The sequence below is a fragment of the Rhinoraja longicauda genome, chromosome 16 (assembly GCF_053455715.1).
Source record: "Rhinoraja longicauda isolate Sanriku21f chromosome 16, sRhiLon1.1, whole genome shotgun sequence".
Classification (NCBI taxonomy): Eukaryota; Metazoa; Chordata; class Chondrichthyes; order Rajiformes; family Arhynchobatidae; genus Rhinoraja; species Rhinoraja longicauda.
In genome coordinates this window covers 11,503,876-11,518,822 of record NC_135968.1, presented here as the reverse complement: position 1 = coordinate 11,518,822, position 14,947 = coordinate 11,503,876, and the positions used below count along the sequence as shown (strand labels likewise).

The window sequence follows — 14,947 nt, the reverse complement described above, 5'->3', positions numbered from 1 at the left end:
TGAGATATAATTCTGGATGTAATTTATCTCGAATTTCAAAAGGTTTTCATAAAAGTAACCCACTATAGACTAATGAATGGCATCACGGAACCAGAGATTATGTGGCAGAACGGGTCTCAAAGCAAAGGCAAAAAATTGTAGGGAATACTCAACGGATGGAGAGAGTTAATACTTCCAGTCAGTGTCCTTTGATCTCATGGATTGCTGATTGATTTAGACTGACAGCAGGGTGGGAGTAAAGACTAGCTGTTCACAGTGGAAGTGACAGTGGTGTTCCACAAGTACTAAGGAGAATGGTAATAAATTATGTGAGGGCATTAATAAACTTGTAGAATTAGCAAGTGATTGGGAAATGATCAACAGAGTTAAATGCATGCTGGTTCATTTTGATTGTTAGGTCGAAAGAGATTACATTTCTTGCATCTTATATTTCACTTGGGCAGCTTACAACCCAGTGGTATGAATATTGGTTTCTCTAACTTCAAGTAACCCCTGCATTCCCCCACTCTCCATCCCAATAAATGCGGCACGGTGGCGCAGCGGTAAAGTTGCTGCCTTACAGCGAATGCAGCGCCCGAGACTCAGGTTCGATCCTGACTATGGGCGCCGTCTGTACGGAGTTTGTACGTTCTCCCCGTGACCTGCGTGGGTTTTCTCCGAGATCTTCGGTTTCCTCCCACACTCCAAAGACGTACTGGTATGTAGGTTCATTGGCTGGGCAAATGTAAAAATTGTCCCTAGGGTGTAGGATGGTGTTAATGTGCGGGGATCGCTGGGCTACGCGGACCCGGTGGGCTGAAGGGCCTGTTTCCGCGCTGTATCTCTAAAATCTAAAAAAAAAATCTAAACCTCCCCCACCCAAGTCGCACCAGGTTCCCGTTCTCACCTAGCAAACAGCTAACAGCCCGTTTCCATTCTCATTGTTACTTTTTATGCAAATCTTTCATTCATTTCTTCTATATCTTTCTGCATCACCATCTATATCTCTCATTTCCCTTTCCCCTGGCTAGTCTGAAGAATGGTCTTGACCCGAAACATCACCCATTCCTTCTCTCCAGAGATGCTGCCTGTCCCTGCTGAGAGTTACTCCAGCATTTTGTGTCCATCTTCGGTTTAAACCAGCATCTGCAGTTCCTTCCTACACATGTCTTGGAGAGTACAAGACTCCAAAACGCTGTACAGGGCCCTAGTGAGACCGCACCTGGAGTACTGTGTGCAGTTTTGGTCTCCAAATTTGAGGAAGGACATTCTTGCTATTGAGAGAGTGCAGCGTAGGTTCACTAGGTTAATTCCCGGAATGGCAGGACTGTCGTATGCTGAAAGACTGGAGCGACTGGGCTTGTATACACTGGAATTTAGAAGGACGAGAGGAGATCTTATTGGAACATATAAGATTATTAAGGGATTGGACACGCTAGAGGCAGGAAACATGTTCCCGATGTTGGGGGAGTCCAGAACCAGGGGCCACAGTTTAAGAATAAGAGGTAGGCCATTTAGAACGGAGATGAGGAAAAACCTTTTTACTCAGAGAGTTGTAAATCTGTGGAATTCTCTGCCTCAGACTGCAGTGGAGGCCAATTCTCTGGATGCTTTCAAGAGAGAGTTAGATAGAGCTCTTAATGACAGCGGAGTCAGGGGGTATGGGGAGAGGGCAGGAATGGGCTATTGATTGTGAATGATCAGCCATGATCACATTGAATGGCGGTGCTGGCTCGAAGGGCCGAATGGCCTACTCCTGCACCTATTGTCTATTGTCTATTGTCTATTGAAACAATGAACAGCAGATGATGGCTTAAAAGAAAAGAGAAAATGCAGGAGTAACTCAGTGGGTCAGGCAGCATCTCTGGAGCACAAAGATAGGTGACATTTTGGAACTTTTTTCAGACTGATAAATTTAGATGAGGGAAGATGGGAGGTTACAATTCAGATGGTGATTTTCAGTCGAATGGCTCAGGCAAGCCAAAGCTTACTGTGAACCTCATCTAATAATTACTTCAGTTGAAGGGATAATCTAAAATTCTTCAACTCAAATCCAAAAGGAGTTAAATTCTATAGCTAAGATAGACACAAAATGCTGGAGTAATTCAGCGAGTCAGGCAGCATCTCTGGACAAAAGGAATAGGCGACTTTTTGGGTCGAAAGCCACTGAGTTACTCCAGCATTTTGTGTCTATCTTCGCTGTAAACCAGCATCTGCAGCTCCTTCCTACAAATTCTATATCTAATCCATCGGTTCCAACTCTGGAAAGATCTCGGAGAAAACCAACACAGGTCACAGGGAGAACGTACAAACTCCATACAGACAGCACCCATAGTCAGGATCGAAACCGGGTCTCTGGCGCTGTAAGGCAGCAACTCTGCCGCCGTGCCACCGTGCCTTTGGAGAAGACCAAGTCCATAGCTATAAATTTGACGACCTTTCAGGCTCTTGAAAGATGTTTTCTTCTTCGAAATATTCTAAAGAAAGAAAAGATGCAACTGGTGGAGCTGCTGTCTCACAGTGCCAGAGACCCAGGTTCAATACTGACCTCGGGTGCTGCCTGTGTTTGCACGGTGGGCCGAAGGGGCTGTTTCCATCCTGTATCTCTCAACGAAACCAAACCGATTCAATATTGCAGCGAAAAAGCAGCATCTGTGAACACACAGAATTCCTGCACAACATGCTCAGATCAGATTAGGCAGGCTAGATGCAGGAACAATGTTTCCGATGTTGGGGGAGTCCAGAACCAGGGGTCACAGTGTGAGAATAAGGGGTAGGCCATTTAGGACTGAGATGAGGAAATATTTCTTCACCCAGAGAGTTGTGAATCTGTGGAATTCTCCGCCACAGAAGGTAGTGGAGGCCAATTCACTGGATGTGTTCAAGAGAGAGTTAGATAGAGCTCTTAGGGTTAAGGGAATCAAGGGATATGTGGAGAAAGCAGGAACGGGGTACTGATTTTGGATGATCAGCCATGATCACATTGAATGGCGGTGCTGGCTCGAAGGGCCGAATGGCCTATTCCTGCACCTATTTTCTATCATGAACCTGCACTCACAAGACAGTTAACTAAGCCACAGCTGCCACAGTAAAGAAAAAAGGGAAGGATTATTTTTAGTCCTCTTTTCCCAAATGTGAAAACTATAGAAAGATGGTCACTTGGGAAAAGTTGCAGAGAATGCAAGACGATTACTGTTGATAATTTCAAATAAAGATAAATCCTGAGGGAACTATCAATTCAATGGGAAATCCATAGAAAACTTTATTTGAACAGAATGGCTGAATTCCAGAACTCTCATCTATAAAAGGCACATTTGCCCAAAACACTGGAATGGTTCCCACCACTACTCCAGAATTTTTTGTCACAGAAGGCAGCGGTGGCCAATTCATTGGATGTTTTCAAGAGAGAGTTAGATAGAACTCTTAGGGCTAACGGAATCAAGGGATATGGGGAAAAAGCAGGAACGGGATACTGATTTTGGATGATCAGCCATGATCATATCGAAGGGCCGAATGGCCTACTGCTGCACCTATTTTCTCTATTTCTACTCCACTTATCCATGTTAGCCGTATTACACTTTTACACTGATCACTTGATGTTACTATAAGCATTGCTACCAAGTGGAGTGGCTTTAGTCTGTATTTGGGACCATTGCTTACAGGTAGCTTAAGGTGGGGTCACTTTTCTCAGGCACTAGACCACTACTTTGTTTAATATTTTAAGCATTAAATAGCATGAAACTGTTAAACTTACAGCACCTGGGACTTGAAAATGGCGCCAAACTGGTGACTCTGTATACCGTCTCAGTGTCCTGCCTCTGTACACTAGTACTGTAACTAAGATGCCTATTTAATATGTATCTCGGTGCTTATGTACAGTGATACTTGCACTGAACTGTATACAAAAGGGAATTTGTATATACCATACTTAAACCAATAATTTTAAACATTGATTTAAAAACGCAAAATATTTGAATTCATTCTTTGAAACTTCAGGCCAACAGCCATCGGCGGGTATTTTCTGCTTTGAATCATATTAAAGAGGCCGCTGTTTAAAACACACAAGGAAGAGAGAAAGTTAATAGAATATTCTGATTGAATTGTGTGAAAGGAAATGGGAGGAGGGGTATAAACACTCGTGTACATGAATGGAGGTTCAATGGTATGTGTCCGTGTTGGTCATTCAATGTGGAGGGTAAAAGCTCAGATGTTTTGTTACGAATTCAAAATCAATGCGTTGGATCCCGAGGGCATTGGGCCGAAAGCAAACTAGCTAGAGAGCTGAGAATGAAATGGACCTTGTGTCCTGGCAGGCCCGTGATAGCAGAAGTATTTTGTGCTGGACAGTGCCAACATGAGGGCAGGTACTTGTGCTGTGGACCCTCAGGCTCGCCCTGCCTTTAAAGTGGATCTCAATAGTGGACAACTCAATACCAGGGTACTGTGGCGCAGCGGTAGAGTTGCTGCCTTACTGCGCCAGAGACCCGGGTTCGATCCTGACTACCGACGCCGTCTGTGTGGAGTTTGTACGTTCTCCCTGCGTGGGTTTTCTCTGGGATCTCTGGTTTCCTCCCACACTCCAAAGGCGTACAGCTTTGCAGGTTCATTGGCTCTGTATAATTGCAAATTGTCCCTAGTGTGTGTAGGATAGTATTTGTGTGCAGGGATCGCTGGTCAAAGCAGACTCAATGGGCCGAAGGGCCTGGTTCCGTGCTCCATCTCTAAACCAAACAAAAATTAGCTGCAGTTTACAGTAAAGGTAACTTACTTGACATACAGGTTTGGTGGTTAATTGGCTTTGGTAAAATTGAAAAATTGTTCCTCATGTGTGCAGGATAGTGTTAGTGTGTGGGGATTACTGGTTAGCGTGGACTCAATGGGCCAAATGGCCTGTTTCTGCGCTCATCTCTAAACTAATCATCAGTCTGAAGAAGGGTCTCGACTCGAAACGTCACCCATTCCTTCTCTCCAGAGATGATGCCTGACCCGCTGAGTTACTCCAGTTTTTTTTGTCTACCTTCGATTTATACCAGCATCTGCAGTTTTATTCCCTGCATTTGATGTCCTTGCAAGGATATGAAAAGATAAATAGAACAAATTAATGAAAGATATGCAAAAAGATCTTTCATTAATTTGTTCGTGTGTGTCTTTCCATATCTCTCATTTCCCTCTCCCCCGACTCTCAGTCTGAAGAAGGGTCTCGACCCGAAAGGTCACCCATTCCTTCTCTCCAGAGATGCTGCCTGTCCCGCTGAGTTACTCCAGCATTTTGTGTCTGGACTCGAGCTTCGGTGTGCACCAGCGTCTGCTGCAGTTCCTCCCTTCCTGCCCAGGCTTTGCGTTGAATCTGGTTGCAGACTGGGGATGGATTGGGTTGCTGCTGGCGTTTAGAACTGAGATGAGGAAAAACTTTTTCAGTCAGAGAGTTGTGAATCTGTGGAATTCTCTGCCTCAGGAGGCAGTGGAGGCCAATTCTCTGAATGCATTCAAGAGAGAGCTGGATAGAGCTCTTAAGGACAGCGGAGTCAGGGGGTATGGGGAGAAGGCAGGAACGGGGTACTGATTGAGAATGATCAGCCATGATCACATTGAATGGCGGTGCTGGCTCTAAGGGCCGAATGGCCTCCTCCTGCACCTATTGTCTATTGTGGACTCCGGGATGGATGGAGACGTGCTTGTAGTACACATGAACATGTAGTACACGCGTTGTGCAGGTCCCCGACTGAAAACAGCAGTGCACGATTGCTGTAGTGAACAGCTTAACTCATATGTCCTGTGGTCGCCCGCTTGTTTTCGAGCTTGCACACGAACCAAAAACGCTTTAAACAAATAAACAAAAGGTTTTGTTTTATTGCAGCGGTCTGAACTGTTTGCACAAGGACATGCAGGAATACAGGACGGGCTTCTGGAGCTGTTGTATAGGTAGCTCCATTTAAAATGCTGCATCTAAATGGGAGGAAAATCTGAAGAAAAAAATCTCCTCTGTCTGAAGAAGGGTCTCGACCCATCCCTTCTCTCCAGAGATGCTGTCTGAGTTGCTCCAGCATTTTGTGTCTATCTTCGATTTAAACCAAAGATACTCGACTAACTCTAGTACCTTTGATTTAAACCAGCATCTGCAGTTTCCTTCCTACACACAATCTCCTGCTAATGGCAGCTGACGCGGGTAGATCTGAGCCCACAGAGCAGAAACAATGATCAATATTTTTATTTTTGCCCGCTATGAATTTCCTACAAAGACGTACTCTCCGGGAAGATAATCCTTGGTCTGATTCATTTTTTTTTTGTTTCGCAGAGGCAGCAACTGCACCTGAGTGTGTGTGTGTGTGTGTGTGTGTGTGTGTGTGTGTGTGTGAGTGTGTGTGACTGTGTCTGTGTGTGTGTCTGTCTGTCTGTGTGTCTGTGTGGGTATGTGTGTCTGTGTGTGTGTCTGTGTGTCTGTGCGTGTGGGTGTCTGTGTGTGAGTGTGTGTGACTGTGTCTGTGTGAGTGTGTCTGTGTGTCTGTGTGGGTATGTGTGTCTGTGTGTGTGTGTGTGTGTGTGTCTGTGTGTGTGTCTGTCTGTGTGACTGTCTGTGTGTCTGTGTGTGTGTCTGTGTGTGTGTCTCTGTGTGTGTGTCTGTGTGTGTCTGTGTGTGTGTGTGTGTGTGTGTCTGTGTGTGTGTGTGTGTGTGTGTGTGTCTGTGTGTGTGTGTGTCTCTGTGTGTGTGTGCGTGTCTCTCTGTCTGTGTGTGTGTGTGTGTGAGTGTGTCTGTGTCTCTCTGTGTGTGTGTGTGCGTGGGGTTTTTTGTGAATGAGCTGCGCTGGGAGGGGCGTATAGTCAGCAGAGATGATGTCAGGAGCTACAATGAAACCAGGACACGGTTTCGCTGCCAAAGCGCGTCTTTGTTACATTGGTTGACGGACTGCTGACGGAATAGATGTTCCCACTGGGACCCCGGTCACGATTCAGCCAAGGATGTGCTTGAACCGCGGAGCCCAGACGGAGCAACACGCGAGCCCATTAGTCACCCTGGGTTGGTTGGTTGGTTAGATAGATGGCTTTAAGAGCGACCCGGCGCCTCTGGCCATCACCGCACCAGGGTTGTTGCAGGATCTCACCGCGGTCTCCCCTCGCCCCGGGGCCGGACAGGCAGCTGAGAGGAGGGTCGCCCGCACCGGCACCGGCGTGGCCTGGCATCACCATGTTCTGCTTTTGTCTGCAGAATTCCCTGATGAAGCTGCAAGCTCTCGACGTCGACCTGTGCTCGGCTTTCTCGACCAGCCCGGAGGAAAACCCCACGACACAGTGTAGCAAGGAGCTGGCTCGCAACAACGATGGTAAGACATTGTACACCTACCTCTCTGTCCGACCCCCACTCTCACTGCACTGCCCCTGGGTACATTCCGTCCCTGTCCGACCCCCACTCTCACTGCACTGCCCCTGGGTACATTCAGTCCCTGTCCGACCCCCACTCTCACTGCACTGCCCCTGGGTACATTCAGTCCCTGTCCGACCCCCACTCTCACTGCACTGCCCCTGGGTACATTCAGTCCCTGTCCGACCCCCACTCTCACTGCACTGCCCCTGTACATTCCGTCCCTGTTTGCTTTGTTCCTGCCTTCTCCCCAGCTAACAATGATAATAATTATAATAATAAAGCCAACTACATAATAATAATAATTATTATTATAATAATAATAATTATCATTATAATATTAATAATAATAAAGCCAACTACATTACAATAATAATAATAAAGCCAACTAGATAACAACAATAATAATAACAATAATTATAATATTAATAATATTAATATTAATAGCAACAATAATATTAATACCAATAATAATAATAATATCAATAATAAAGCCAACTAGATAATAATAATAATATTAATAATATTAATAATAATATTAATAGCAACAATAATATTAATAACAATAATAATAATAATAATAATAATATTAATAATAATAATAATAATAATATTAATAATATTAATAATAAAGCCAACTAGATAATAATAATAACAATAATAATAATATTAACAATAATAATAATAATACCAACTAGATAATAATAATAATAATAATAATAATAATCTTAATAATAATAATAAAGCCAACTAGATAATAATAATTCTACATTTTCCTTTTAACTCTGATAAGTATTTTCCTAATGCTTGATGGATCTAATTCTTGATGTATCGTTTTCACGTCTTACACTTCCTTGTCTCTGTATCTTCCTCTCCCCTGACTCTCAGTCTGAAGAAGGGTCTCGACCCGACCTTCTCTCCTGAGATGCTGAGGTACTCCAGCATTTTTGTGATACCTTCGATTTTGTACCAGCATCTGCAGTTATTTTCCTACACACTTGTAAATTTCCTTGATCACTGTCCGCTTTGATCTTTCCTTTTTTTACACGCTCTACGTACCCTTCCATATCTCTCCCTCTCTCCTAACTCTCAGTCTGAAGAAGGGTCTCGGATGGAAATGTCGCCTGTTTATTCATTCTCTCCAGAGATGCTATGCCCGTCTTGCTGAGTTACTCCAGCATTTTTGTGTCTATCTGAGATATTTATTGTTCTTGTATCTGGAACGGTGTATTCGGAAACTACGGCACATACTGTGCAACACATCTTAAATCCTCTGGGGGAAAAAAAGCTGGGCAGGTAGATGGACAAGGAGGGATTAGAGGGATATGGACAAAGCGCGGGAAGGTGGGACTGGTGTAGAGGAGGCAAGTTGGGTCGAAGGGCCTGTTTCCGTGCTGTATGACTCTGTGACTCTCCACATGCTTTCAATTATCGGCCGTTTTACGTTCAACTCGTTTTTCCATTAATAGAAGTGCAATTTAAATTCCCATCGTTATTATAAGCAAGGTTTGCTGCATTCTCTTTTATTTTTGTACACTGTCTTTGTTTTGTCAGAGCACAGCATCATTGCCCCTATCATTGATTTCAAATTAATGCATCAGCAAAGAGATAATGATGGTGAGTACGTTTTCACGCTTTCAATTAAAAAGGCACTTTTCTGAGATCTGCTCTTTTAAACCAGCGAAGTTTATATTCCCTTCGAAGATAGACACAAAATGCTGGAGTAACTCAGGCAGCATCTCGGGAGAGAAGGAGTGGGCAACGTTTTAGGTTGAGACCAGCCTGAAGAAGGGTCTGGACCCGAAACGCCACCCATCCCTTCTCTCCGGAGATGCTGCCTGTCCCGTTCGAGTTACTCCAGCTTTTTGTGTCTATCTTCGGTGTGAGCCAGCACCTGCAGTTCCTTCCTACTCTTGATAGTCCCCTTCCACAGCTTGTCGCACCCAGTGTAAATGCGTGCGAGGAAATACCCACGTTTATTCCCACAACAGTCGCTACCGAAGACTGGAGAGTGGTTTGTTTGTTCACTGACATCACCCGTGCAAAGTCAAACACCCGTGGCAAATTTTCAAATTGTCATCTCTGATTAATATCGACCTGTATTTGCGTTGGATGTAAATAGCTTTTTTTAAAATCCATTTGTTAAGGTTTGTAAGCTCGGCTGGGACATGGTCATGGCTTCTGTCAATGAATCTTACAGAGGTCACGAGGGGGCATAGACAGGGTGAATGGACGTAGTCTTTGACCCAGGGCAGGGGAATCCAGAGCAAGAGGGAGAGTAGTGAAGAAACAAGGAACTGCTGAAGCTGGTTTACAACAACAAAAAAAGACACAAAGTGATGGAGTAACTCAGCGGAGATAATAGACAATAGGTGCAGGAGGAGGCCATTCGCCCCTTCGAGCCAGCACCGCCATTCAATGTGATCATGGCCACAGTTTAAGAATAAGGGGTAGGCCATTTAGAACGGAGATGAGGAAGAACTTTTTCAGTCAGAGAGTGGTGAAGGTGTGGAATTCTCTGCCTCAGAAGGCAGTGGAGGCCAGTTCGTTGGATGCTTTCAAGAGCGAGCTGGATAGAGCTCTTAAGGATAGCGGAGTGAGGGGGTATGGGGAGAAGGCAGGAACGGGGTACTGATTGAGAGTGATCAGCCATGATCGCATTGAATGGCGGTGCTGGCTCGAAGGGCTAAATGGCCTATTCCTGCACCTATTGTCTATTGTCTATTATCATTACCCCGTTCCTGCCTTCTCCCCATATCCCCTGACTCCGCTATCCTTAAGAGCTCTATCTAGCTCTCTCTTGAATGCATTCAGAGAATTGGCCTCCAGGGCCTTCTGAGGCAGAGAATTCCACAGATTCACAACTCTCTGAAGATAGACACAAATGCTGGAGTAACTCGGTCTGGAGAAAAAGAATCGGTGACTTTTCGGGTCCAGACCCTTCTTCAGACTGAGAGTCAGGGGAGAGGGAAACGAGAGGTACAGGAAGGTACAGAATAAAGCAGAGCCTGCACTGACGACTGGAAAGGTGGAACCCACAATGGTCCATTGTTTGCTGGAGAAAAGGTGATAATGAAGTGATACAATCAGTAAGTAGCAGGACGACTAGGGTGGGGGAGGGACGCAGAGAGAGGGGAAGCAAGGGTTACTTGAAGTTAGAGAAGTCAATTATTCATGCTGCTGGGATGTAAGCTGCCCAAGCGAAATATGAGGTGCTGTTCCTCCAATCTCACTCGTGTGAGTGCCTGGGTAATTCAGCGGGTCAGGCAGCATTCCTGAAACAAGAGGGCATAGGTTCAAGTTGAGAGTGGGAAAGACCTAATCGGAACCTGAGGGGCAACCTTTTCACACAAGGTGATGGGTAAATGGAATGAGCCGCCAGAGGAAGTTGAGGTTGGTGCAATGACAACATTTTAAAGTAATTTGAGGTCGATGGATAGAAAAGGTTGTGAGCGAGATGGGCCAAACACAGGCAAATAGGACCAGCTTGAAGGGGGGGGGGGGGCAATAGACAATAGACAATAGGTGGAGGAGGAGGCCATTCGGCCCTTTGAGTCAGCACCGCCATTCAATGTGATCATGGCTGATCATTCTCAATCAGTACCCCGTTCCTGCCTTCTCCCCATACCCCCTGACTCCGCTATCCTTAAGAGCTCTATCTAGCTCTCTCCTGAATGCATTCAGAGAATTGGCCTCCACTGCCTTCTGAGGCAGAGAATTCCACAGATTCACAACTCTCTGACTGAAAAAGTTTTTCCTCATCTCAGTTCTAAATGGCCTACCCCTTATTCTTAAACTGTGGCCCCTTGTTCTGGATTCCCCCAACATTGGGAACATGTTTCCTGCCTCTAACCTGTCCAACCCCTTAATAATCTTATACGTTTCGATAAGATCTCCTCTCATCCTTCTAAATTCCAGTGTATTCCAGTGTGTTCCAGTTTCCTCCCACACTCCAAAGACGTACAAGATTTGTAGGCTAATTGGCTTTGGTAAAATTGTAAATTGCCCCTAGTGCGTCGGGGATCGCTGGTCGGCACAGATTCAGTGGGCCGAAGGGCCTGTTTCCGCACTATATCTAAACCAAGCTAAGACCACATCCTTTCTAGTGCTCCACTGAGCCTTCTGAAAGAAATGGGGAATTCTGACTCTTTTAAAAAAAGAACAATATCATTAACAAGCTTAATGCTTCAGATAGGATAGGACGGACAGGTTTAGAGGGTTATGGGCCAAACGCAGGCAAGTGGGACTAGTGTAGATGGAACATGTTGGTCGTTGTGGACAAGTTGGGCTGAAGGGCCTGTTTCCACACTGTACGACTCTCTGACTCTAGGTATTTTGAAACAAACCTCCACTTCTCTACAGTTCTGAGACATGGACTATCAGCACCAGGCACCTCTCCACAAAGTCTTCCAAATCCATTGACTTAACACACAAGCCGCCTCTCTCACAGTTCAACATTCCAGCAGCAAGACTCAGTCGGCACCCCTAGGCAGACACTGACACCGGATCCCTCAAACAGGATCGTAACTCTGAGCTCCATCGTGGCACGTGATTACCAGGAAACCGTTCGAGGGTGTTCTCTAAGCCACCTGGAAACGTCTAACGTGCCCCACCAATTTGTGGGAGTCCCTGATCCTGAACGGCACTAAACAGGAAAATGGGATGGCATTAAGAATGATGAGTCTCCTGGCTGGGAGCACATCGAAGCCCGGTGTAGATCTCAGATGACTTGCGCACCACCTCCCAACCTGCCCGTCCATCCTGTCCCACTAAGAACGGCCTGCTATTGAGGGCGTGCATCGTAGGTTTACTAGGTTAATTCCCGGAATGGCGGGACTGTCATATGTTGAAAGACTGGAGCGAATGGCCTCCTCCTGCACCTATTGTCTATTGTCTAACACCTGGGAAAACCCGTAGAGGTCACGGGGAGAGCGTACAAACTCCGTACAGACAAGCACCTGCAGTCAGCATCGATCCCGGGTCTCTGGCGCTGTAGGGCAGCCACTCTACCGCTGCGCCACCGTGCCAGTGATGGACGAATTCATATTGTATTTATGCGGCTAAAGCTATTAGGTTCTTTGCGACTCGGGTCTGAGTGGGGTGAACAATCGTTTCAAGAGTACTGAGAATTTATATTTAACCTCGCACTAAAGAAGAAAACTGCTTCACTGTAGTGCAGTGCATGACCGTGGAGCACTTTGTATATTTGAAAGAGCAAAGGAGGATTTTTTTCAGATGCAGCGAGCACTTTACTGAAAGGGAGGACACTGGCTTTTAAGGCCCAGAAATGCCTGCATCATTGTCACAGGGTTTGAAGTGGATATTTGAGTAGTAGATTCTATACAAGACCCCCTATTAACCTGAAACTGTTGGCAGTGATATATATCATTCATGAATCAGATAGGTTGCCAGGTTTAAATTAGCCTAACCCATTCAGAAAGAGCATCTATATACCAAAACTCTTGTTTGTTTGTTTGTATGTTCCTGAACTACAGCCAAAACGGTACACGATAGCACGACAATTTTAGGCCTACCTTGCTCACCGTCATCCCTTTGGTGTTATTGGAAGAAGTTTCATTGAAATCGGTGTTATATTTTTTAAGTTATTCACATTTTAAAGTTTAAATCTATCTCCTAGGGAGGGGGGGGGAGGGAGAAAGGGGGGAGGAGGGAGGATAAGGGGGGTTGAGGGGGATGGAGTGGAGGGGGAGGGGAGGAGGAGGAGGGGGGAGGGAGGGGAGGGGGAGGGTGGGGAAAGGGGAGGGGGGGAGGGTGGGGAAAGGGGAGAGGGAGGAGAGGGTGCTGCACCAATGCAGGAGAGGTTTGGGCCCAACGGGTCCACTTGGTCTAGTAATCAATAAATGCTACAGTGCTGGAGAAAATCCGAGGACTGTCTGAAATTCTGAGGACTAAAAGAAGGTGGGAGCCAGAGGGGGTTTTGAGTCTATCAGTGTCATGGTGTCACAGTGGATTTTTTTTTTTAGATTTAGAGATACAGCACGGAAACAGGCCTTTAGGCCCACCGAGTCCGCGCCGCCCAGCGATCCCCGCACATTAACACTATCCTACACACACTAGGGACAGTTTTTACATTTTACCCAGCCAATTAACCTACATACCTGCACGTCTTTGGAGTGTGGGAGGAAACCGAAGATCTCGGAGAAACCCCACGCAGGTCATGGGAAGAACGTACAAACTTCGTACAGACTTGACACGGTGGCGCAGCGGTAGAGTTGCTGCCTCACAGTGATTGCAGCACCGGAGACCCCGGTTCGATCCTGACTACGGGTGCTTGACTGTACAGAGTTTGCACGTTCTCCCCGTGACTGTGTGGGTTTTCTCCGAGATCCTTCAGTTTCCTCCCACACTCCAAAGACGTACAGGTCTGTAGGTTAATTGGCTTGCTATAAGTGTAAATTGTCCCTAGTGTGTGTAGAATAGTGTGAATCTTTGGGGATCGCTGGTCGGCGTGGGCCGAAGGGCCTGTTTCCGCGCTGTATCTCAAAACAAATTATCCTGGAGGAGAATCAGCACAGGGGATCCAGGCTCTAGTGGGAATGGGGAAGGCAAGGTCTTTGTGATGGGACCACCATCCTCAATATGACTCGGGAAGGATGTGGTCACCACTAATTTAGCAAGTGTCGGGTTGCCATTTACAGGTGCAGGCTTAAAGTAAAACGCAAAGCGCTGGAGTAACTCAGCAGTTCAGGAAGCAGCTGTGGAAGGGAGTAGATCGGTGACGCTTCGGAACGGGAACCCTTCTCCAGTCTGAAGAAGGGTCCCAACCCAAAATGTCGTCTACCCATTCCTTCCGCAGTTGCTGCCCGACCCGTCGAGTTACTCCAGCACTTTGTCTTTGACACAGAATTCTAGCATCTGCAGTTCATTGTGTCAGCATGTTGACTGCAAAAATTATATTAAAAACAAATAGTAATTGTTGCTTGAAATTAGATGACATTTTTAATTTAAAGTTTTACCTCTTGTTGCGTCTTGTTTTGGCCAGGTTTTCTGATCGTGCATATTATCTGCCAAAATTAGAAACATAGAAACATAGAAAATAGGTGCAGGAGTAGGCCATTCGGCCCTTCGAGCCTGCACCGCCATTCAATATGATCATGGCTGATCATTCAGCTCAGTAGCCTGTACCTGCCTTCTCTCCATACCCCCTGATCCCTTTAGCAAAAAGGGCCACATCTAACTCCCTCTTAAATATAGCCAATGAACTGGCCTCAACTACCTTCTGTGGCAGAGAATTCCACAGACTCACCACTCTCTGTGTGAAGAAATGTTTTCTCATCTCGGTCCTAAAAGACTTCCCCCTTATCCTTAAGCTGTGACCCCTGGTTCTGGACTCCCCCAACATCGGGAACAATTTTCCCGCATCTAGCCTCTCCAACCCCTTAAGAATTTTATATGTTTCTATAAGATCCCCCCTCAGTCTTCTAAATTCCAGCGAGTACAAGCCCAGTCTATCTAGTCTTTCCTCATATGTAAGTCCCGCCATCCCAGGGATCAATCTGGTGAACCTTCTCTGTACTCCCTCTCAGGCAAGAACGTCTTTCCTCAGGTTAGGAGACCAAAACTGCACACAATACTCCAGGTGCGGTCTCA

General features: G+C 45.9%; 1 protein-coding gene across 3 annotated transcripts in view; it reads left to right on the top strand.

The window, feature by feature from the left end:
• The first annotated feature begins 6,915 nt into the window (after window positions 1-6,915).
• The window catches only part of fam13c (family with sequence similarity 13 member C), a 48,002-nt gene continuing 39,970 nt past the window's right edge, over window positions 6,916-14,947 (top strand). For 2 of the 3 annotated variants that reach the window (XM_078413197.1, XM_078413196.1), the window contains exon 1: window positions 6,925-7,298. In XM_078413197.1, coding sequence (XP_078269323.1) covers window positions 7,016-7,298 — 283 coding nt within the window. In that variant the 5' untranslated portion in view covers window positions 6,925-7,015. Of the gene's footprint in view, window positions 7,299-14,947 lie in introns of all 3 variants that reach the window. The other variant, XM_078413198.1, reaches the window with a different exon arrangement.